Source organism: Anolis sagrei, chromosome 1, assembly GCF_037176765.1.
Source record: "Anolis sagrei isolate rAnoSag1 chromosome 1, rAnoSag1.mat, whole genome shotgun sequence".
Classification (NCBI taxonomy): Eukaryota; Metazoa; Chordata; class Lepidosauria; order Squamata; family Dactyloidae; genus Anolis; species Anolis sagrei.
In genome coordinates, this window is record NC_090021.1 from 182,975,098 (window position 1) to 183,001,815 (window position 26,718).

The 26,718-nt window shown below is 39.0% G+C and overlaps 1 protein-coding gene across 2 annotated transcripts in view; it reads right to left on the reverse strand.

The window, feature by feature from the left end:
* The window catches only part of NAB1 (NGFI-A binding protein 1), a 50,756-nt gene extending 24,622 nt beyond the window's left edge, over positions 1-26,134 (reverse strand). The window contains exons 1-4 of one of the 2 annotated variants that reach the window (XM_060780598.2): positions 25,912-26,134; positions 10,302-11,135; positions 1,201-1,334; positions 550-601 (exon numbers count right to left, since the gene is read on the reverse strand). In XM_060780598.2, the coding sequence (XP_060636581.2) occupies positions 550-601; positions 1,201-1,334; positions 10,302-11,135; positions 25,912-26,130 (1,239 nt within the window). In that variant the 5' untranslated portion in view covers positions 26,131-26,134. The remainder of the gene's footprint in view (positions 1-549; positions 602-1,200; positions 1,335-10,301; positions 11,136-25,911) is intronic. The other variant, XM_060780590.2, reaches the window with a different exon arrangement.
* Positions 26,135-26,718: the final 584 nt, after the last annotated feature.

The window sequence follows — 26,718 nt, forward strand, 5'->3', positions numbered from 1 at the left end:
AAGCCTCATACTGATTTTTTTTATTTATTATTTGCAGTCAAACACAGCTAGGAAATCCTTCCTTTTTGTTGATGGTAACTGCAGTCTAGCAACCCTTTTGGGCAGAAGGAATCCCACAATCTCCTCTTTTTCTTTCTTTAAAGATGTGGCTGTGTAAATGGAACTATTATTGTTGCTAAATGAAAACAGAAGGCCCATGGCTGCATTCCAGAATATGAACACTACAAAAAAAAAAACCCCAGTAATTTATAAAACAAATTAGGAATTGCTGTATCCTCTGCAATATGTGTGTATGTGTTTGTGTGCACATGTGTGCATGCAGATTCTGTAAACATATGGATTTTATCCAGTTTATAGGACCGGGTTTCCTCTAATATCCAGCATTGCTCACTTATTTTTCTTATTTCAATATTTATATCTAGCTGGTTCTGTAGAGCCTTAGTTAAGCTTTATCTACTTTAATTCAAAATACATGCCATTTTAATGGATTAATGGATGCAAGTCAATGTTAGCAATGATAACCACACAGAGCAAGTTAATGTACAGTACCTCTATCTTAATTCTCTTTGGTGACAGCTCATCTCTTTCTCCACATTTCGACCTAAGAAATGAAAACACATTTTTACACTAGATAGTATACACTACCTTCAAAAAAATGCATTTCTTGTGAATAACATAGAATCCTAAAAATATATTTTAGGATAATTTCCCAAAGAATTGTCTTCAACTTGAATTACATGATCAGTAGACGCAAGGCATTCAATCTCATCATCTTAAGACTGGGGTTGCTTGAAAGGACTTTGCACGTTTGGTTCTTCCACCAGAGAGCATAATAGATAGGGAAGAGATTTTAAATTTCTCTTTGAACTTATCTTTGGAGTGAAGTTAAATATATGAAAAGTATATTTTTCTACAACATTTTCACATAGCATATCATGTAAAAACATATGTGCAGATAAATCACATAGCCTTTTCCCTTCACAAAGGGTAGTGTGGCACATGCCTACGCATAACTGTGTCACAGATGTAACATCAAAGGTGCCATGGGAAAAGAGTGAACTTTCACGTTTCTCCACCACATTAACATTTAGTCATGTGTATGAATCAGGTCTCCATTGCAAAGAACAGACTTTGAACAATTAACAATAACCCCAATTAAAACACACTGGTCACTTAAAAAATAAGTAAGTATACGCTTACTTGGTAGTCCGGTAAGTATACTTGTACGTAACTTCTCGAGAGATTTGCCGTGCCAGTGCAAAGAGCTCATCCCTCCGGGTCAACAACGCATTATCCTTTACACACAGCTGAGCAGCTGCTTCATTAACTGTGAGCTAGAGAACAGAACACAAGGAAAGTTCAGTGCCTTGGCCATGTCAATCCCAGTGTGGAGGGAGAGTACATCAGCAGTAAGAATATAACATCAAGAAATGCATACTGCAAGAGCGGGGAACATACAGCCCTCTGAAAGTTGAATGACAGCTCCCACCAGCCACAGTCAGTGTGGTCAACAGTAATAGCTGAGAAGAGTTGCAACCCAACATCTGGAGTGTCCCATATTTCCCCATCTCCAGCATACGATTTTGGGGAAGTTTCATTAGATTGTCATTAAATTATTCCTCTAATAGACAGGGGCAATCTGTAGCCCTCCTGAAGTTCTTGGACTACAACTCCCACCACAGTAACTAATGGTGAGAAACGTTGAGAGTTACAGTCGAAAAACATCTGCAGAGAGTAAAAGGAGATATTAAAGACAATGCTCCAGAAACTAAGATCAGATGAGAATCAACAATGACCCAAACACTTACATTACGGCTCTTTCAGCTACCTGTTTATAGTAGTTAGATGAATGAAGAGATGCAGGAAGACGACTATACAATTTATATGACATACAATACTCTCTATAATAAACCTTCTCAATGATGGGAGAATGCCTGTGAATCTGGGGCTGCAATTGCACATTAGAACTATCAATAAATAATACCCAGTTCTGTACTGCATCTTCTGCACTGTAACACTTTTATGGTCATTTTGGAAATGCAATGTCCACAACCCTGCACGACTCAGGAAAGCACAACAATTCTGCAAACCGAACAACAATATACTGAATTATTCACCATTCCCTGGGCCTACCATAATGCCACTGAAGCCCCTCCCCATGGAAACTAGTGCCCAGAAGAGGTGGGATTCACTGAAATATCTGGATAAGCCCACACGACCAGACATGAAGGAAATACATCATCCACTGAGACCTACCATAGTCTCAGAGCCTGAGTCTCCCATCTGTCTACAGCAGTAGTTCTCAACCTGTAGGTCCTCAGGTGTTTTGGCCTACAACTCCCAGAAACCCCAGCCAGTTTACCAGCTGTTTGGTTTTCTGAGAGTTTAAGGCCAAAACATCTAGGGACCCACAGGTTGAGAACCATTGGTCTACAGTGACATAAACCAAGACTTCTGTGATCCATTGCTCCAGTGACATGAAAGAGCACAAGCTGCCACACCTTTAAATAACCTAAAATGACGGGGGGGGGGGGGGGGGACTACAAACAGCTGCCAAACTGTTAAACCAACTTCCACTTTACACTTTTGGATTGCAGTACTGACATACTGGCTAACGTGAAAGGGTTATATTATATAGGGTTTATTACCCTAGTCTGTATTTACTTGTGTGCAGAGCAACACACACATTCACTCCACTTCACATTTTGTGGCCTTTAGTATTATGGAGCCTGAGGGTCCTTCACCTCATGAGCCCAGCAGCACCACAGACCTCATCTCTGCACAACTTAAAACAAAGAAGGGAATAAAATTACACTGTGTAACGCTGAACTCAATATTGTTTTCCTTACTTTCAAGTTCCCACAAGCTGCACCAGGGAATTTGGGACTAATAGCTTTGAACTGATCTCAATAACTACAAAGATCTCAGCTAATGAGCCCTAATCAGAATGAATCTTCATATCACAAAATGAAAGCTAATGAAGGGAGTTGTATTGGCTTATGCTGGAATTTGTTCACATTCACTTTATAGCAGTTAGCCATTATACAATGGGACAGATGGATCTGGGGGAATTGAGTAAGTATTAAAAGAGCTGGGAAGCTCAAATACCTCTTTAAATTAATGAAAGTCCAAGATCTTCAAAAATGAATAGATTCCATGTAAAAATAAGACAGTGAAATATGTCCGTCAAACTTGATCATATTTTAGCAAATATATCATTGTTTGTAATCCTAAGCAAAGTTACTTGATATTTTGATGAATAGGCTTTACTTCCAAAGGATAGTATATCAAATGGTCAGCAATTTTCAAGTTATATCAAATGGTCAGCAGATTTTTATATCTAAGGACTGAAATGTTTCATGGCAGCATTGCACAAGTACAGAAGAGTGCTGTCATATTTGCTCTCCCTCTAAGGAGCTCAAGAGAGCATAAATAAGCCATCCTATTTTATGCTTGCAAGTATACTGTGAAATTCAGTTTGAGGGTTACTGTATATACTCACGTATAAGTCTAGAAGTGTTAATCAAACTACTGACCCAAAAACACAGGTCGACATATCAATAAAGTACTTTATCAACAAAGGAACCATCCCCATCTCTTAGAGCGGTAAAAGCCAAGCTCCTAAACATTCCTGGGAGAACCTTCCCTTTCACCAAAAAGCACTGGTACCCTCTACTTTCCCTACCACAATGCTGCTTCTGGCCTTTTTGAATGCATCAGTGGCCAGAGGCAAAACTGGCCCTTTCTCCTTCCCACATAATGGCCCTCAACATATGCATAGATCACATCAAAATCCCTAATTTGGGCCCCCAAACCTGTCCTCGATTAATAACGCACAAGGCAAACATATATAAGTGCATATGGTACTTCCTCAAAATCACTTCTTATGCTCCTTGGCCGTATCACACTTTACCCACTGAATCATGTTGGCTTCCACATTAGAAGCACCCTGACAACCACCACCTTCATTAAAATAAACCAAATTTCAAGTTCTTATGCTAAAGTCAAGTTTGACAGCAATCTAAATAGTACCTGAGAAATTCTTAGAGATGAGATAGAAAACTAAATTAAGTGAGAAGCCTTCTGCAATCCAGTTTCCTGCTGCTCCTCCATAGTTAGCAGTATAGGATTATACAAACAATGCATCTATCTTTTTAAGATGTATAATTTATGCACCTCATAGAATTCAGGTGTACTTGGTGCAAGGTTAATTTGTTTTTAAGCACAAAGAATACATTGCCCTTACCACAATGAGCTGTCAAAGTTAGCTTGTAATAAAATAAGTGGAATGGACTCTAAATGCTTTTATTGTCTATTTTAGTCCTTGCTTGAGACAATCACATATCTCCTTTCCACCTGGATACTCATAATCTTAAGCATTAATAAAATCTACACAATGTCTGTACAAATTCAAACATACCTACAGTTGGTTTTAAACTATTTTAATTGGCATACTCAGGTATCCATTTCATTTTCAGATACCTTCTTTAAACAGAATACCAAACTATACAAAAAAGCCAACAACAACAATAGATCAGGTAGATCTTGATCATTCCATTTGTTGAGTTTTTTTATCTTAGAGGTCTACACATATTTTACAGATGGAATATGAACAAAATCAGTACTATAAAAAATAAAATTCATTTAGACCATATATTTTATTCAAAATATGGCAACCCTAATTTACCTTATACTTTAAGACCAGATAAATAAATGTTGCTAACTATCCTATTCATTCGAAATAGAGCCATTGTCTGATTTTTCTTTTAAATGTACAACTCCTATTGGTTAGCCTGACCCTCTAAACTAGGAAATCAGACGGCTCCCAGCATACAGACATACAACGGCACAACAACATGAATAATTTAATCATGTAATAAACAAATGAAATTATCTGGCACAGAAAGACACCATAAACCATGGGGTGGGGAGAGGGGGGTTCTATCAATAAAACCTTAACTAGCTAAATAGATTTGTCTTATTTCACATTTACAAAAATGTGGTTCAGAGGGGAAATTATTTCTTCTTTAGGAAAAGAGAAAATCCCTTGTTATCAAGCAATAAGGAGTTGGTATCTGCAGCTCAATTCCACATAAGCCTCTATGAAACATGGAATCTGGCCCCTTGCATCTACAAGGATTTTCAGATAAGCAGGGATAAGGAATACATTTGTGAGTTACTGATAGTCTGATTGATTCTATACATACCCACATACAAGAAGAAAAGATGCTAACTCCTCCTTGATTTTTCATGCACTTAAGTAGCTACAGGAATGCTCAAATAATATAATCAGTTATTCTAAAGGGGGCTTTGAAAATGTTGGAAAATTTATGCAGAATGAGAGGATGTTGGATGTTGTAAATGTTGGATTTAGGACTTTCTCACAGGATGATCACTGCAAACACATTGCATTTCACAAACGGGTACCATAATAAGGGTTGGGCTTTACCACAGCAGGCTAACCACTAGCTGCAATAAATCCTGCCAATCAAAGGGTTGGCAGTTCGAAGCCCAGGTTGGGGGTGAGTGCCCAATCTTCAGCCCAACTTCACTGCCCACCTAAAAAATCAAAAACAGCAGTGGATAGATAAATAGGTACCTCTTAGGCAGGAGGTATTTTAATGGCACCATAAGGAAATACCAGAAAATGCCGGTGATTCAATCAAAAGGAGGTCTGTGAACAGGGCTCTTTGGCATGAAGGATACAGCAACAGAACCCCACCCCTCACCCTGTGGCTGGAATCGAGCACAACCTCCAAGATGCCGAATATGGGAAATGCCTATACACCTCTATCTGTGCTGTTGGCCGTCCTGTCAGTGTATATCCACCCTGAGTCTCCTTCAAGGTGAGAAGGGCGGAATATAAATACTGTAAATACATAAACAAATAAATAAAATAATTAAGATACTCGCTGAAGAGGGAATACATTTTCAGTACCAGTTTCAACTCTCTATCTTAATTCTTGGAAAAGAGAAGTAGAAAATCACCTTTGAGATGACAAAACATATCCAACCCGAAGAAATCACTGTATACAGTACAACTCCCAAATATGTGGATAATAGTGTATCCTACTGAACGAATGACATCCAGTGGAAACATAGTTTGAGGGACTGTGACCTGGCCCTCTGTTTAAAAAAATTGAGGACCCCTGATTTAAAATATAGAAAGTTTTGTGTATATGTATGTGTCACATCCTTCTCTGAATATATTTTGATAATAATTGACAGGACCCATGGCAGCCAACTCTTTCAAAACCACTCCATATTTTCCCCCACATAACTACTTTTAGAACGAGACAGATTTTCCTAAGCAGTAAAATGGGCAAACATTTAGGCTACCAACCCAAGAATAGATGTTTACCAAATGCTATCAAATAAGCCACATTTACGGTTTTGAACATTTGGTATTTAACCACAATGTAAGATAACAATATGTGTATACAAGCAAGATGTTAGGGTTGGAGAAATAAGACTGGAAGCTGTTTTCATGCCTTGTGATCATGTAGGCATGTTCTGCAAACTGGTTTACGAACAAGCTTAGGACTAGAAAATTACAAGCCACACCTTACCCTTATATGTTACAATTCTACTAAATCGCAAGAGGTAGAGGTGGGGGGGTAATGTAATGTATACCTTTTTTGACAGAAGTGAAATTGTATGTGGAACAGTAGCAGGAATGTCTAGATCAGTGGTTCTCAACCTGTGGGTCCCCAGGTGTTTTGGTCTACAACTCCCAGATATCCTAGCCAGTTTACTAGCTGTTAGAATTTATGGGAGTTGAAGGTCAAAACATCTGGGGACCCACAAGTAGAGAACCACTGCTCTAATGAAGATACTTCATCTGTTTTGCATTGATTCCATAGATGTATGAGGAATTGTTATGGAAAAAATGAACTGAGCCAATCCACAAAGAGCAACACATTACTAGATTCAAGAGTGCTATTTCTAGCATATACAGGCAGTCCCTGAGTTACAGGCATCTCATTTACAAATAATTAATAGTTAAGAACAGGGGTAAGACAACAGTGAGGGCCCTTCCAGATGGGCCCTTTATCCCAGCATCTGATCCCAGGTTTTCTGTTTATCTCAGATTATCTGGCAGTGCGGACTCATATAATCTGATTTAAAGCAAAAAACCTGAGGTCAGATCCTAGAATATAGGGCCTTTCTGGAAGGACACTGAGATAAATTAACCACTAGGAAGGGAGATTTTATCCTGAAAGAGTTATCATGGGGAAAAGGTGTCTCCACTGAAGCTTGACCACTAATCCTTGTTTCCACAACAGCCAAGCTTTACAAAATCCAATGATCACAGGGACAGAAAGACAGGTGAAATCTTCTGGACAGGGGCACAGACAGCTAAGCCAAAGCTCTCTCTCTCTCTCTCTGTGTATATATATATATACACACACACACTTATATATATGGCTGGAGTTATACTTTAAAAATGTACCTGTTCCAGCTTACTTAAAAATTCACATTAAGAACAAACTGGCAGAATATATCTTGTTTGTAACTTGGGGACTGTCAAAACAGGAAGCCTTTTGGAGCTATGTCCACCATACTGACGGAATCCACTACAAAATTATGTAAGTTTCACCTATAAAAATAAAAACAAAGTACTCCTCTACGTTTTCTTCAACTGTCTAAAGACAACAGGGGAAAATCTACATTCATTCTGGTATCTTTATTGATTACTTGGGGGGGGGGGGGGGGGAGTCCTTGCCCTTTTCAATTTTAAAACATTCACAATTGATTCACAAGGTTTTGGTCTATCGCTACCGGTGGTGCTCTGAAGTTAGGCAGTATTTCTTTTTCAGGAAATCTTGCTCAGCATTGCACCTTTAGGTGCTCCTGGTTAAGATTCACATTACTGCCACACCCACAAAAAGAGACGTTATTAGTCACTCTGAACAGGTTTTTAAATAGTTGGGGAGAGGGAATTCTATGCATTTTATCTATCAAAACCAGATCCAGAATCTAAGAGGTTAAGGAATTGTAAAGTAATTAAGGGAACTGATAAGTACTTAGGTGTGAATGGTCAACTATAAGCCATTTTACATAAATAGGACAAAAATTGGGAAGAGAAGCTAGATTTGGATGGAGAAAACCCAATGCATTTAGCAAGTGAGACTAAATCAACTCTTACAGTCTCCTAAAATAGTACAGAATACAGGAATAAGTTGTTGATACTAAACTGTCCTTCTACTGCAGCAAGCCATAATTGGCCTATAACCCATCATTAAATGATGATGTTCTCCTGAAAGAAAGTGTGGGTGGAAAACCGCTATGGCCTTTAGACAGCCAACTACCTTGAAAGAACTGCTCACTAGTAATCAAATCACGGAGGGACATCTAGAGGCACAAAGACCTTACGACAAACAAAAAGATTATTTTTATGTCCTTTGTTGAAAACTGAGGAAAATTGTTCCTATTCAGTTCTATAAAGATTCCTTCACTTGCCACTGCTTCAAAGAGGATAATAAAGAGACCTGGAATTCCAACCAACTCATAATACTGTAACCTTCCTCAAAATCAAAGTGTGTTGATGTATGTAGGTGGAAGAACGGAATGTAAAAATCTAACACTGTGAACTAAGATTGCAACAGATCCAGTAGACTCTACTCTCTTTACATAAAGATGCATCATCAAATGACAATTTTCCAAGACAAGTAATGTAACTGTTTTTTTCAATTTCAACAACGTAAAATTAAATGTGAAAACTCATTTTCTTAAACAAGGTAAATCTTAAAAGATGCTGCAAAAACAAGACTTTTCTTGATCAAACATTCACAAGGAAACATTATTCTGAACCCAAATGTTGTAAGTCAGACATACAGGGATAAATTTTAAGGTAAATAAAATAGTAGACAACTAGATATCCAAGAACCGTATCATTTAATGACTTAGAAAATAAATAATACAAAACATTTATGTGTTACAGAATTCTCTAAAAATGTATTTTTCAGGCAAAGTTTTCAAACAGTCTGAAAAGATGTTCCTCAGGAAGAGTATCATCCAGGGTTTGCAGCATTTAAATTCCACGAGAACTGTTAGTCTAGACCACAACCCACGACAGACCTAAACACACTCAGGTCCATTGGTTGTCAACAAGGTTAAGCATGCTTTACTCTACTGGATGCAATCACTTTTAAAATGTGCCCTCTTTCTTTCTTTGCTGCATTTTCCAGATGGTATTACAAAACTTGTAAAGGAAAATTAAAAAAAAATCCAACAACTGAAATAAGATAACACTGGTGCAAAATTTGCTTGTACACCTTTTACACGTTCAGCTGAAGCATCATGCTGTGAAAGGACATCAAAATAGCAATCTAACAGACAGCATCTGCCATGCAAAACAGAAAAAGATAATGCAAAAATGAACAGTTGCTTAAAAAAAATAAGGAATATTATGTATAATTGATTGAATTGACAGACTGAATGTTCAACCCAGAATCCCTGAACAGTTGATTTTTACTCAGGAAATGCAATAATACCCAGGAAGGAAGAAAGAAGATCAAGAATAATTTTAAGACACTTTTAGGTCTTTATTCATATGTGTAACCCAATGTACCCCAAATTGGTGCCCTTCGGGCATGCTGGACTACAACTCTCATAATTCCCAAGCAGCATGCCCAATGGTAAGAGCCAGTGTAGTTGAGTGCTGAATTATGTCTCTGGAGGCCAGGATTTGATTTCCCACTCAGCTATGGATGACCTTGGATAAGCTACACACTTTCAACCCCTGAAAATCCTGTGAATAGGTTCAACCTAGGGTTGTCATATGCTAGAATGGATTTAAAGGCACACAGCAACACCAATAAGATGCCCAATAATCAGTTTTGAAAAGGCTGATCTAAATAAACAGAACATGTCACTTGATGAATAAATGCGAAACAGTCTGTCTTCAACAAATTACTAATGCTTTGCTAAGAAAAAGCAAAGTTCAGTAGCAGTGGCATAAATAAGATATTTGAGTATCATAAAAGGCATGGAATGGCAGAGTGCAAAATAAGTTGTCTATAGAAGAATTTAGTTGCATCCCAATTGTGGACACCATAGAACATAGCCATGTAGGGAGAAGATGTTCCCCAAAAGACATCTGACTGGCATGCTAGATGATGTGATATATCAAAATAAATATGTTAAAAGCCCTACCTGATTCAAGACTTCATACTGCCCTGGTATTGCAATGAAAGTACCAATCTTCCCCTTAATATGTGTGATCTCTGAGGGGAAAGTGCGGAGTACGAGATTAGAAAATGAACAGAGAAAAGTGATTGGTGCTCATATCATTTTACCTCGTGGAGGGTGAGATGTTTACCATCCTTTCTTTTGGAGTCAAATCTGCCATATATTGCACTGTACTTCCTAATTTCCTCCTCTTTGTGAGGGTCCTCGTCACTCATCTCAAAGATGTGACCAACCATCTTGGCCAGTTTTTTATTGATTTTCAATAGTTCTTTCACTTCATTCAAGTCACTTTTGGGGAGGGTGGGAACCATACGCTCAACACACTCGGTCACTGACAAAGCGGCTGCGGCATCCAACGTTTCCGAGTTCTCCTTTGGGGAGGCAGGAGAACCAACATCTGCTGGAGAAAGACTGTGCTCACTCTCTGTAGTGTGGTGTCCTTGCCATAGTCTCTGATCACTGCTGCTCTGCAGGGGCAAGTGTCCTATCCCATCAGACTTGCCTGCCCCCACACTCTGGACACATGTCGTGGCAGCACATTTTGGAATCTTCAAATGAGGCTCACGTGTGCTACTGTTCCTGTCATAACTATTGCATGATATTCCCAGCCAAGTTGGAGATCCTTCTGGTAACTTGTATATTGGAATGCTACTGACCGGTAAGGATGTCAGGGGCTGGTTAAAAAGGCTGGGATTCGTGACCCAGTCTCTCAAAGCCTTCTGCAGTCTTCGGACATGAAGTGGTTTGCTGGCCATGCCAACAAGGGCCATGATTTCAAGAAACTCCTCTTCACCTGCCTCACATAATTGCTGGACATCATCGCCTCCCTGCTGAATGAAGGCATCAAAATAAAATAAGAGATTGGCTTTCTGTAGTATTCGATAAAGCTGCAACTCTCCAAGGGTTCTGGGTAGTGCTGCTGCCATTGTGGATGGAGAAGCCTGCAAAAATAAAGCATATGAGCAATGAAATAATATGTTTTCTAATACACACTGATCTTTATGAACAATTTCTAGTTTTGATGTCATTGGTATAAATAGAGTCTTGGGCTAGAAACTGGCTGGAACCCTACTGAACTATCAACTTACTTGCTGGCATCAACCAAAGTCACTATCACAATTTCCCATCTCTGAAACAGAATATATAATAACCTTATGTCATAGAGCCAATACATGAATAAAATATATTAATAAAGTTGGATGAGATGATTTTAAAAATGATAAATGCTGGAGAAGGGCTGAACTCAATGTTATTGTACCCCAGTATTTTTCCAAGAAAAAAGGTGTCACTAGGAAAATGGATCTGACTTGGGCTGAGATCCAAAGGGTTCTCCTACTTTCAACAGCCATCGACTACTCATAAGAAAGTTTTCCTGATGTGAACAACTTGTCAACACCCAATTTCCACATCAATAAGGAAAATAAAAGCTGTCTACAGATAATCACTTTTTGGAAGCAGACAGAATGACTTGAACCTGTGCATTTGTGAAATCATCTAGCCTGATTCAGCACCAAGTAGATAAATAACCATAAAAAGAAAGTTGGGCAATTGTGGCCCTCCAGAGGTCTTTGGCCTTCCAACATCAATATGGCCAATGAGATTGCAAAAGAAGCGCTCCAAAAACATTTGGAGGACCACAGAATGCCAACCCTCATATTATGCAACCTTTTCCAATCTAATATTCGCTATATGTATAGAACTAAACTAGAATTCCTCCCAGTCAGTTATGGTGATATAACACATCTGGAGGACATAAAGTGGAAGACACTTGCTCTGAGGTGTCATAGAAAAGTAGGTGCATATGTGTCACTTATTTATATGCCTCATTTCAAGACTGGCCACAGATAGGGAAAACCACACCCCATATTATTAAATTCTAGTGATGTGGATATACACGCATCAGCACGTCTGAATTCACATCTCTGCCATTTACTAATATGGAAAATAATGATCCATTCACTGGATATTGCAGGTCGCGATCTCATGGATGGGTGGGTGGGTGGTGTATATTTTAATAAATCTCAGGATTCATTAAAAGCCCAACAAAACCAGAAGAAAACGGTCTAAGGAAAATGCAAAATTTTTGGAGTCAGCTTCTCCTAAATCTACAATATTTCAAATACTTCTATAGTTGATTAAAGGAGGTCCTTTCACTTGCAGTTTTTACAGAGCATTATTGCATACTCATTGGGTTTTTTCTTTCCTTCAACCATTACCAAAAATTTAAAACATTCTACAATTGAACATTGTATTTCTGACAGGTGCAGCCTTTCCAAAATGTCTACATTTCCAACAAAGAACTCCTATGATCCAACCATACTTAAGAAAAAAAGAAAACTTATTGATCTAAAAGACTAGACTTTTTGACTCCTTATAGATGTAATTTAGAGGACGCTATTATTGCCCCTGGTGTCCTATGAATTACAATCTCAGACCCCATAACTCTGCAACTTTCACTGAATCCCTAAATCACTTCATTTGAATATTAAATACTGAAGATTACTCATTCTTACAAAGTTTAAACTTAGTAAGAATGAAGAACTGTAGTGTCCAATTCTCATACATTCACAAGACAGAGATTGCTCCTCATACATTTCTGCTTTTAAACTACCATATTTCATTGTGTAATAGTTGTGCCCTCCCTTTTGCGGTCCCAGTTTGGGGATTTTTATATTTCCCACGTAACAATCACATCCCTGCCTGCATTCCTGCCCCTTGGAGCAGCCCCTGTAGCTCAGAGAGGCAGGCACATGGGGGGGGGTGAAGGTGCAAGAGCTGGGAGGCTTTCCTCACTGTTGCCAGCTGATCAGCCTTGGATTAGCTGGCAACAGTGAGGAAAGCCTCCCAGCTCTCGGCAACAATGAGGGAAGTTGAGAAGCCTCCCAGCTCTCTCCAGAAAGGGGAGGGAAGCCTCCAATTTTTCACCACGTAATAGTTAGACTCCCCTTTTTTTTGAAGGGGAAAAGGTGTGACTATGATGCAGTGAAATATGGTGCTTAGGTTATTAACTTCCCACCTTTCAGTCCACAAGAGGCCCTGAGGAGCTGTACAATATGAAAAAAATATAAATAAAAACAACCTTTGTAAGCAAATCAATATGACACTGAAAACATACAAACATACATATCTGATCAAAGCAGTCGGAAAAGCCTAATTTTTATAAGACCACAGGCCACATGAAACAGCACCATCTTTACTGCCCAAAATAACCAATATGAACCAATGAATTCAAATTATATGAGAAGAGATTCCACCTAAACACAAGGAAGAACAATTTATTTCCTCCAAGTATCTGGAAATTTTAAAACAGAAATTAGAAGGGCCATCTTTCAGGGATACGTCAGTTTTGTATTTATGCATGGCTGGGATTTGAATTATCTGGCCTTTACAGTCCCTTCCAGGAAAAGGATTCTAGGATTCTACAGAAATACAAGAGGGACAAAGCATGACATCCCCAAGGTACATATTCCACAGCATACTATAGAAATTATATTGTTATACAATTCTTAAAAAATCAAGGATGTACTGGTAAGCCACTTAAATTTGTTTTAACTAAATATATACGGAGGAGTGAGGGGAAAAGACTGAAACTTTAATAAAAGCTTCAAAACCCACACATTTATTAAATAAAATGAATAACTTAAATTAAAAAGAATAAGTTGAATTAAGTTTATTTTCAGCTCATGGTTGATGCATTCACTGCACAGATGAAAAATGTTACAGTGCTGTAGCTAGTTAGTTTAAAGCATAAATGCTATGGAACCAGTCTTTTATTATTTCCAATTTTAAAAGTCAATAAAATTCATTATTAATAAAGACAGAATCTCTTACAAGAAATTCTGAACTCCTTAGACCCAATTTTGCAGAATGTTGAAACTAAGTATTCAGCTGTCCAAGAATTTTTCAATTTTTCAGTTGTGGTGGGTGCATTGCTTTCTGTTTAGTAAAATAAGATTCCTACAAATTTCCTCGCTTTTCGTCTGATTCAAGTAAGCTTTGTGCATATATTTGTATAGAGAGAGTATTCCCTTTCTCTTATGCAAGAAAAATAAAATTTAAAAAACTCGCCAATTAAATATATATATATATAAAAGAATTTGAACAAGGTTGCAATCTGACCTACACTTATCTGGGTGTGCATTTCATAAAATTCATTATGATCTCTTACCGAGGTATCCCACATGCAGTGACTTAAGGTGTACAACAATTTTTATAAAGAATTACACCCAGCAAAAAAGATTACATGGCTTGTGCAATCCCATTACTGCTTGCTTGCATAGTAGGAAAGGCGCCAACAAACAATATTGGATTGCATTAAGTGACACCATGGAGCACTCTATAGTAAGTGCAAGTGTTCCAATGCAGAGAAAGTCATTTAAACAAGTCAAAAGAACTATCATATTTGCTTGTTTCATGGGAACCCTTCCTGAGAGAATAACACTGGACTGTAAAATTACAATTCCTTGATTCTTAAATAAGAATCAAGGCAGGACACAATCCAGCAAAACTGAAGGGCCTTTATATCCTGTTTAGCTCAGGGAAATTACGTCTCTCCCATATGAAGTTACTTTTAGAACTACAATTCACTGCCCTTGTATGGGGTTTCAAGAGCTGTAAATTTAAAAAGCATCTTTTAACCCTGATGGTAAAAAGAACCTCACAAACTTTTTTCTTTACAAATTCAAACCTTCTGCAACACATTAGTGGGTCCACTTCCATGCTTTAAAAAAGCTTGAATCAGAAATGCCTTGTATCTGAAAATTTCTAGTAGCCCCTGCCTCTTCTTCAATACAAGCTTAAAAGCATCACTTACTTCCATTTTCTGATGCTGTTAGCCTGTTTCTGTGATTCAGAAGCTCCACTCTATTTATTTATTTTTAAAGACTCTAAACCCAGCAGCAAGCTATATTATTACAGATTATGAGTAGAAACTCTAGGGACAACAGGTAGTACCATACAAGGGCTGAAGTCATTGGAGGAACCAATTCTTGTCAGGGTCTCTCTCAGAAATGCCAAAGCAAGAAATGTGAAAGAAAAGTGGGATGAAAGGGGATGAAAAAACAGCGTGAAAGATGTTTTGATTCCATTTCTAAATGAGGACTGAAGAAAACACTGGAATGCCCCTCGACCATGGCCATACAGCCCGAAAAAACCGACAACAACCCATGAAAGCCTTCAACAATACATTAAAACACTGGAAATTTGAACACATCAATAAGGAAAAGATGAATACATGAAACAATTGTTTGGGGGGCAGAGTAATAGCATGGTAAGAAATGGTTTTACTCATTATAGGTATATTAAAACAAAACAATCTTTAGCATTAGAGAATGGCAATTTTTGTGCATACTGCAGAATTCAACATTTTCAGTGTTGCTATCTTGCTTTGCTTTACTTGATTTCCAAAAATCCCGATAGTCCTAAATATTACAATATGTTTAAACTCTACAAAGTTACAGTATTTTTGGTTGTTTACAAGCTTCTATTTTTCTCCTACCTCTCAGAGGGCATTCAGTAATATATGTGTGTGTGTGTGTGTGTGTCCAGGAAGCTTAAAGTGCAACCACTGACTGGAACTCTCTCTAGTATTTACAATACATTCACAATGCTGTTTGTTCAAACCTAAGATTTTTGATCACACACAGTTTATCGCACAAATTGCAATCCACGTATTTATCCCATGAGTGGCCTAAATAGAATGGTTCTTTCTTCTGAATAAATAAGTACAATTTCTATAGACGTTCTGGGGAAAGACGTGTCCCTCTTAAACGTAGCCTAAATATTAGGGCTGGGCGGTTTCGTTTTGTTAATTCGTAATTCGTTAATAATTCGTTAATTTTTTCAATTACAAAACGATAACGAACCATTCTGGAGCAATTATTTAAAAAAACGAATTTTCAAAAACGTTTTGTAAATGCTTCGTATTTCGATATTGTATTCGTTTCGTTATTGTTTTGAGGTCGTTTCGTTATTATTTCCGCATGTCTGGGCCAGTTTTATGGTTTAATTAGTGAAAAAAAATTATAATATCACACCAACAGTCAACAACAGAGGGAGAGGGAAGCTTCAGAAGGTTTTGGAGGTTTTTTAGCGTATTTCGCGGTCACGTCCGCCATTAATGAATCGATTCGTTATTGTTTCGGAAATCGATTCGTTATTTTTTTACCATTTACGAAATTTCGTAAATATCGAACTTTTTAAAAGGAAAATTTTGTAATTATTTTAAATATCGAAACAAAAAAAAACCCCAAATACAAATCGATTTTAGAAACAAATTTTTCCGTTGTTACCCAGGCCTACTAAATATACTTGACCAAAATAATGCTTCCCTGGAAATTTCTGAACTATGCTAAAATAGTACCATTTTATGCACTAAGTTATAATACAAATGATGCATTTTATATTGTTGGGGCAATACAACAAGTTTAAACTAAGAACATACTATTCTTAGAAAGAATTCAAAATATTATCTGAATTTAAGCTATTTGGCCAAAAATGGAAAAGAATAACACAGGATCATATCTTTTAACAAATTGTAGATTTGCGTGAAGCCCAAAGGAGTGGACTGACGACAAGTCGGATAAAGGATTCTTGGACAGATTATTAGATAACTTAAATTTTTCCAAAAGTTTGAGATTCTTCTTCTGGAAAAAAAATATGGGATTTTTTCCTTCAATATTTCCACTTCCACTTCTAATCAATAGTCCTTTCACCACTAGTGATATCTATACTGTATAGATCTGTACTGATAACTGTCAGCTTTCTCATTTGTCATAAAAACAGTCAAACTAAAGGGAAGTGAAGGTCCTCATTTCCTTCCCTGAATACAGCTCATCTTTTTCGTACTTAAAAGAAAGTAATCTACCATGGAGTTTGAGCCTTTCCCCCTCAGTCATGAAAACCCACTGGTTTTTTTTTTTTTTGGTTTTTTTTTTTTTTGTCGTGTCAAGAGTGACTCCTGGTGTGAGACAATTGGCCGTCTGCAAGGACGTTGCCCAGGGGATGCCTGGATGATTTTGATGTTTTTATCATCCTTGTGGGAGGCTTCTCTCATGTCCCCGCATGAGGAGCTGGAGCTGATAGAGGGAGCTCATCCGCCTCTCCCCAGATTCGAACCTGCGACCTGTCGGTCTTCAGTCCTGCCGGCACAGGGCTTTAACCCACTGTGCCACCGGTGACCTTAAGTGAATCAATTACTCTCATTCCCAGGAAATCCCATTATAGGGATACCATATGGTCACCACAAATCAGAAATGTGTTGAAGACATACAACAGCTTCCTTCACCATACTAACAGCAAGATGGAGTTGCACTTAACTACAAAAAATGAGGCGTTCTCTCTCCACTCAATGTACAGTACTACATATGGCTGTGGATTTAGTACTGAATACCGCAAGCAAATCATACTTCCCTTCCTACCCCCATTTTCATCTTAAAATTGCAATTCTATGAACAATGACTTTGGAGTCTCAATGAACTCAGTTTGTGAACCTCTTTGAAGGTGAGAGGGTCGGTATATAAAACCTCGAAATAAATAAATAAATAAATAAATAAATAATACTTATGAGTAAGTACACATTCAGCTGCACTGTAAATCTGGATTTTTGATTTACTTATTTAGAAGCCTGTCCGACTACAATAAAGAAGAGTTATCTCTGCATGATATTAAAACACTGGCATGAGCTAAATCAAAGTGACTATGGGTTAACTATAACAAGTCCAGATTTTTATTTCATACCACAATTACCACTGTCTCACTGGTCTTTCATTCATGAAAGATAGGAAGAGAAAGGTCAGAGTTAAAGATGGAGATGCAGCAAATGACAGTGCAAAGAAAGGACAAGAAAAAAAGTGTCTTGCAGTCAGGTCATGCTGTGGAACATCACAGACACATAACAAGGCTGCCTCCAAAAGATGGATAGGGAGGGAACCACAGCATAGAAAGTCCAAGAATAGCCCAAATGACAGTAATTCTATCCAACTGAAGCAGTATCGTTCAATGGCTTCGTTCTCCCCATTTTAATCAAGAAATCTGTATATACCAGGCATGGACAAACTAAGACCCGGGGGCCGGATGCACCCCTCCCCCGGGCACTTACCTCAGGTCCTCCCTTTTTTCCCTGTCCTCCAGGCATAAGGACACAGCGGCCCACCACGTCCTAATTCCAAAGAGATGGGGGAGTCACCATGTGTCCGCCTTCCTACCAGCATAAGGCAAGCAGCTCCGTCCTTATGATAGGAGGACAACCTGAGGATGACCCAGGCACTGCCCTGTTCCCTCCTGGCCCCACTCTCTTCTGGGCCCTACCCCTCATGGGCCCACCCCACCAAGCATGTAAATGACCCCCTCCCTACTAGCTCACCTCTCCTGGCCGGGCCCACAATGCCCCTCCAAGGTGAAAAAGTTTGCCGATGCCTAGTATATACTATATTCCAGTTATGATGGATTAAATGCATCTACCAATGACTTTCAAAATAATAGGTGAGCACTGCGAGAACAGAATAATGAACTAGATATGCCTTTGCTCTGCTCTAGCAAGGATCTTAATACTCTTTTATTTTGCCCTGCCTTATTCTATGCATCACCTACATTGGCGGAATAGGCCGGATTTACATGACGATGTACTATATTCATTGCTCTAAATCCCACAATTGCCACTTGTGTTCAGCAACTCACTAGATGAAACATCAGGATTTAAATATGCCACCAAATACTTGAAGGAATGGAAATGAATGCCTTGTGTGAGAATACAAACAAACACCTTCCTGTATACCTGGCACAACAAGGCTGCGTGAATCAAGCTTGTCCTAAGGGGCGGTCAAGATACAAATCCAGTAGCAAAATCCCCTTCTGAACAAATCTTGCCAAAAATACCATGTGACAGGTTCACATTGGTGTTACCATAAGTCAGCAATGTCTTGAAGAGACACACCACCAACAAAATGCAATGACTGTCAACTGGAACTATTAGCCTATTTCACTGACAGTTATCCAGTACTGAATAAACAAAGTTGCAAACATGCATATGCGAAAGAGCTCCTCTTCAGGCTTGGTTTGCATGGAGGGACAAAGAATGTTAGAAAGAGTATCAAGACTGTACTTTCAGACATACCCCGCTGACACCAAAAAATGTTTCCAGTCTCCTCTCAGGTGGGAAATACACAGGTTTAAGATCAACAATCTTTCCTGGATTCTGAGATACATTTGCATATATTTCCAGAATCTGAGAAGGTCTTCATGTACAGAGGTCTATAGGTGAAAGCTTCCCCACTCGACACATGGCTGGGATCATGGAGATGAAAGATAGAGGGCCAAGAGAACTACGCAATACAGCATTAGATCTGTGCTATCACTCATAGTGCTCTCCCATTCACACTTTGCCCCTTTATTCAAGTAAAACATAAAAGGGACCCCATTTCAACTGCTATACACATATACATGGTCTTATAACTCCAAAACAAGTTATTTAAAAAAATCTTTAGAAGTGCTCACAGCAAAATCAAACCACATACCCTTCTTTGATCATGCCATACATCTTTTTTTTAATTCTAGGGGTTTTTCATTCCCTTTCCTGGCTGTATGTTTTCCTTTCACAGCTTCTGTTTTATGCTATTGTTTTATGTCAGATGACTATATTTATTGTGTTTTTTCTGAGTTTTATATCAACTGCTCTGGGAAGCAGAAGGCTGAGTGAGGTATGTTGCTTGTTGCTTGTTGGCATGTATCATCATGTCATCCCTGACTTTTGGTTATCCTATTTCACAGTTTCTTGGCAATATTTATTCAGCCTTCCTCTAAGACTGAGAGTGTGACTTGCCCAAGGTCACCTAGTAGGTTTCCACGACTGAGCAGAGATTAAAATCTGGTCTCCTAGTCGAACACTGAAACCACTAGACCTTACTTGTTCTCCTAAAGTGTGAGAATGGGGTATGAATTTCTTAAATAAAAAACAATTAATCTGAGAAGGGACAAATCTCCCAAATAAATGACAAATGAGGCTCATGGATAAAAATTATTTTTCTAAAAGAAATGCAGAGAGCATGCTAAAACAAAATCCACAGTACCAGCAGAGCTTTTATGCATAACAGAAATTGCACAGAATTAGTCAGATATTAATAAAGCAGCCTGTTCTTACCTACCTTTCCAGGTTCTTGCAATGGCTACAACAAAATCCTACACATGACAAGCTTCAGTAATACTCTTAATAATAAATGCAACCTTACAAGGAGCTACTCAAGTACCTACTGGATTCCTCCCAGGTAAATGGACACAGAAATGCAGTCCAAGGGAGTCGAACATATGATGTGGATAATCAAGTGAAAGGAATGTCACACATGTTCCAAACCTCCTTCTTCAAATCAACCATTTAAAATGAATAATTCTAAAGGCATCTATTTCTGTCCTGTTGTAAGGAATCGAAGGCTTCTGTGGGTTTTGTGTGAAGGTTACAGGGTGGAGGTGTTTCTGTTCTGATTTTTTTTCGTGTGGGCGAAATAGCATAGAGAAGGAGAACTCTTGGCGTGGGCTGCAATGGTGGATGAATACGCATTAATCAGTTATTCCCAAGGCTGTCATGGTGGCAAACGCAACTATGATCAAATCTGTTTGCCTAAAGGGGTGCTGTATAAATTCTGAGCAATCAAGATTTTGCAATCAATGTAAGAGCTATAGGCATGCTGGGAGAAAGAAAATCTCCAAAAACCAAAGGGGTTACTTTTAAAGGTATGCTCATTGTGCCCCAATCCCCCATCCTTAGGTAAAATGAAGAACCTTTGTATCTTTGGAAGGTTTGCTCACAGGATACTTCAAAATGAATATCAAGAAAAGGGGAGAGCAGAAAGGAAACAGACATAAGAACCATTATATAGCTTCCCCTCTCAAGTTTGACAGAGGGTCACTGACTATTTCTCCAGTTGCATTCGATGAGCTTTGCATTTTTCCCTTTTCCATGCAGCTAAGCACTCAGCACACAAACTAGGGGAAAGTTGTGCTACTTGTGGAATGAAAGCAAACCATCTAGTAGCAGGAGTTCAATTTAGTAGAAATCCACAAATAATTTAAGAGGATGTCTGTAACAGAAGGTTCATTTAGAGTCCATAAGAGAAGGTATCAGAAGCATCTTTAGATTTCAAGTCTCAGTAATTGTTTCCCAACCCACTACAAAAGATAAAATAACAAATCTAAAGTTTAAATCTTGAAAGATGCAATGGAAACCCTCACAATCCAATATCTGTGAGATTTTATACATACAGATAAGGGTCTATAAAAAGCATGATACATGAGTCTATAAAACGAATAACATCAAATATTATCTCCACTGCTATTTGGTCTGAACTGGGCACAAGTTTAAACTTACTTCAGTTTTTAAAAAAGTAGTTGTAGAAAATAAAAAAAATCCCCAAATAGTGCTTAGAAAAGTTACTTTCTGGACAACAGCTTCTAGAATCCTGCATCCAAGCATGATCAGTGGTCATGATGGCAGGGGGGGGGAAGGGGTTTGGAGGAGTTGTACTAAAAAACAAACCTTTTAATTACTCTGCCAAAACCATCACTGAAATATTTTAGCATTGCCATATATTCAGGAAGCTAATATGTGTGTTTTATTTTTCCTCAACACTTAACTGCATCTTTTGAAAAGCTTTGCATCCTCCTGCAACCTAGCATCACAATACAGAAAATTATAATTAGATGGCTATTTGTTTAGTTCACATCCTTCAAAATGCTATATTTCATCTCAGCTTAAAGAAATGAGACTGACAACATCATGGTGATTATTTGCTGAACGACCACTCCTAAACTACTTCAATAGAAATCAAACCTAGATAAATAGCAGGTTTGTTTTTCTCTATGAACATTAACATCAAGGGGACATATGAAGATGTAGGGGCATGATACTAAACATTTATCTCATCCTCTATTTAAAAAATCATCAGTCAATTTGCTCTCCAAATAGCCATCTATTCAGGCAGGTACTATTTTTTTTTCTAAACTGAGCAAGCAATACAGCAAAAGGATATAAGGTATTATCAAAGTACAGGAGACAGAAATGCCATTTAATAGGAAGGGATGGAAACGAAATTTTAAAATATACTGATGGTTTACAAAAGACATTCCATATTTCATTTATCATACTCTATTATTACGACCTACCAACTTTTATATATAGTATTCCATTTCCATTGCAGAATATGTGTCCTCCTAACATTTCTCAATATTCTTTGAGGGCCATTAAATGATGAATGAACTTGCAAAAAAATTAGCCTTTCAATGATGTCTGCAAGCATGAGATGTGCAACTTTAAGTTATGAAAAAAAATGGAATCCCTAAATTAACATGGTATTTTTATCGTTTTTGCTTTTAAGGGTAACGGGAAAAAAATCAGACTGCCTACACTTTCTGCATCCCACTTTGTTCTCTGGAGAGAATGTGTGCATCTACTTTATATGACTAGTGAGTTCATCTTACGGGGAGGGGATCAGAAATAAAGCTTTCATTCAAAAATATGAAGTTGGATTTGGTTTTCAACTTCAGGGTGTGTCTGTGCAAGGACACATGGTGCGTTGCCACATAGATGAGAACACATGCTCACAGGTCTAAGCTAGTGACCCAACTGAACACAAGCTCTTTCACAGAAAAAAAAAAAACCCTAAAAACTTGCTTTCCAAAAGGGTAAAGGGATACAAAGGTGGCCATTTGAGAGCAGCACAAAGCCAAAGTTCAATGCAAAGCCAAAATAAGCTCCATAACAGTTAAAAGCTTCAAAATCTTAATACACAAGACACAATTAAAAGAAAATATCCAGTGTGTAACATTTGGATGGTGTTCCATTGCCCTCCAAAAGAAAAAAAAACTTTTTAGTGAAGAAAATACAAAGATGTTTCAATACTTTTCTCCTACGGCCTCGCCTCCTCCTCCCTTTTCTTTTCTTTTCTTTTCTTTTCTTTTTTTTTTTGCATTGCATTTCTCTGGGAATCATCCCCACACAATCCACCCACGCACATGAATCCGCCCTCGCCTTCCGGCAATCTGCAGAGGCAGGAACGAATTGCACAGCAGCAGCAGCAGCAGCAGCTCTGAAAACACCCTATGGGGGCAAGGAAGGGGCACTACTTCCTCCCTCCCAAACCTTGGACATGTAAAAAAAGGTTTCATGGATTTGTAGAGAAACATGCACTGCAGCCTCAGGCAGCTCTGCTTCTTTAAAGTCTCCCAAATCATCAGTTTCACAATGACTGAATGCTACTAAGGTGGCTGAGAGGAAACTTCCAACAGAGTGTACATCTGAACTTGAACGCACGTTTGTTGCCTGCTGAAGAATACTCTTTCTCCACAGCTAAAGTAACACACTATACCTGTTCACGCATACATTTTTAAAACACAAAGTGACTCCTCATCGGCTTAGAATGATCTGTTCAAAGAAGTAATGTATAAGTTAAAGGAGATGACACTGTGGGAGTGTATCTGTAGCTATAAGTAAATAATATATAAGCACCCCTGCATATATATATGCAGGTGTGAATACCCAGAAAACTTATTCCATTTAAAACATCTGTGATTGTAAATATATAATAAAGAGTATAAGCACACATATTTAGATGCACAGGTGCCTGTGTCTATACGAAGAATGAATGAGATGGCTTGTTCTATTTAAAATATCTGTGGCCATGAATATGTAATATATACATATGTAACTACATATGCACATATGTGAGTGCATATCCACAGAAAGACAAGAAAAAATTGATTAATTAATTAATGGTTTTAAATATGTATGTTATATTTGTAAATAGGGTTTTATTGCTGACAGTTTTAAATAATCAGGTTGCTATAAGGAATTTATTGGATTTTAATGTGTTTATTTACTTTGTATGTTCTTATTGTATTGTTAGCCATTTTGAGTCTCGTCTTGGTGTGGGGTAAAAATCGGCTCAAATACATCAAATAAATATATATATATTCTATGTGAAATATCTATGGCTGAAAATATGGAATATACACTACAAGTATGCACATATACATTTGTAGAGGTGGATATGTACAGAAAGAGAAAGAAAAAGGTGGTTTAGTCAGTTCAACAATATCCGTTGCTGTAAAGATATACAATACATTATAAGCATGCACACATATATTTATGTAGGTGTGCCTGTACCCAAACACAAAATGAAAGCTTATTCTGTTAATATATAATATACAGACACATACATGAATACATAGGTCTGCACTGTGGCTGTAAATATATTGTAAACATACATAATGGAGCAGTGCACGTGCACTTCATCTTCCACTTCAAACCCAAATTTATTCATTCCACACAATTTTTAATTTAGGGCTGAATTCAATGGAGCATGACCTCTTTTGATTAGTTTATGGGAGATAATAAAAAAGGGGGCTTCTTTCTTGAAGGAAATTGAGGGTGTATCTATACCAGGTATGGGCAAACTTTGGCCCTCCAGGTGTTTTGGACTTCAACTCCCACCAGCTGTTAGGAATTGTGGGCGTTGAAGTCCAAAACACCTGGGGGACCAAAGTTTGCTCATGCTTGATCTACACTGTAGAATGAATGCAGTTTGATACCACTTGAACTACCATGGCTTAATGCCAGGGAATTACGGAAGTTGATGCCTACGCTTTTTGGCAGAGAGAAAGCTAAAAAGTCTTATAATAACAACAACAACAACAACAAAGCTTTATTTATATCCCGCCCCCGCTCCCCAATGGGACTCCGGGGGGGGGGGGGGCTTACAACAAAGAAGATACAATATAAATAATAATCAATACAGTTTTTTAAACTAGGAGATGTAAATGATCTAGGTTTTATTAATTTTATGATTTTATATTATATGTTAATGTTTTTAAATGTGTTTATGTTTTAAATGATGTTTTAATGTTTTAAATGATTTTGTATTATATGTCAATGTTATATGTTAATGTTTTTAAGTGTTTTATGGTGTTGTTGACATTGAATTGCTGCCTCTGTAAACCATCCAGAGTTGCCTGCGGGCTGAGAAGGACAGTATACAGATATAGTAAAAAAATAAAAACAGAATCGGTGGCGCAATGGGTTAAACCCTTGTGCCAGCACGACTGCCGACTGAAAGGTCGGTGATGTGAATATGGGGAGCGGGGTGAGCTCCTGTGTGTCAGCTTCCCATGTGGGGATATGAGAGAAGCCTCCCACAGGACGGTCAAACATCCGGCCGTCCCCTGGGCAATGTCCTTGCAGACAGCCAATTCTCTCACATAAGAAGCAACTTGCAGTTTCTCAAGTTGCTCCTGACACAGAAAAAAATAGATCAAAACAGCCAATCAAAAAGGCAGATCACAATACATGAAGACATCACTAATCAATATAAAACTATATAATAAGTAAGGCACGCATTATAAAACTGCAACTCCAAGGATGCGTTGAGGGAGGGCACTTTGAAAGTGGTGTCAAACTGCGCTTCTGCTTCACTGCACTGAGAATGATGCACACCTCCATTCAAAACCCCTGTCAAGGAGACTTTCCCTGTGACACTACTGTTCAACGTCCACTTTTTGGAAGAGCAGAGGCAGAAAGCAAGTAAGGAGGGCCAATCAGAGCCACCAACTCCGAGGGGCCCTCGCGCTGACCCCGCCCCCTCCCTCCTCTTCAAACGCCACCGCACGCGCCCCCTTTTTACCCCCAGCGACTCAGGCGAGAAAGTGGGTGCGCGTGCGCGAGGTCCCGACACTTACTTGCAGGGTTAGGGCTGGTGGCTTTCCCCTGGCCGTCGGGGCCGGCAGCTTTCTTCTCCCTTCCCGGCTCCCACTCGCCCCCAGAGCTCGGACTGGCGGGCTCTGCTGCAGGGTTGCAGGAAGAGAATGACGGCGGTGGCGGCGGTAACAGCCACCGCCTCCTCCTCCTCCTCCTCCGCCACCGCCACCGCCTCTTTGCCTTCCCCTCAGCCCGCACATCCACGCCTCCTTCTCTCTCCCTCTCTCCCCCCTCCCCTCCTGTGCACAGTCACATGACGCCGCTCTCGCGCCCGAGCTCCCTCAAGCCCGCGCCCCCTCCCTCCCTGCCTCCCTCCCTCCCTCGCAGCCGCGTGACGCAATGCCTTTGCGTAGGCAGCCTTGAGGGCGGCGGTTGGGTTCGGCTCCGCGAGGACTGCTTCGGCGCCTGAGAGAGAGAGAGCGAGAGCGCGCGAGCATGAGCGCGCGCAAGCGAGAAGGGCGGGGCCGAAGCAGGGGGTGCTTCCATAGCCTGGAAGAAAAAGGGAGGGCGACTAGAAACAGACAAACAGGCAAACCAAAGAAGGGGGCAGTTGATAGGGAGAAAAAGGGAAAGGCAGGCCAATTACTGGATTGAGAAAAAGTTTTTCTTAAAGATAAAAGTGGGGGTTATTTCATAGAATCAAAGAGTTGGAAGAGACCTCATGGGCCATCCAGTCCAACTCCCTGCCAAGAAGCAGGAATATTGCATTCAAACACCCCTGACAGATGGCCATCCAGCCCCTGTTTAAAAGCTTCCAAAGAAGGAGCCTCCACCACACTCCGGGGCAG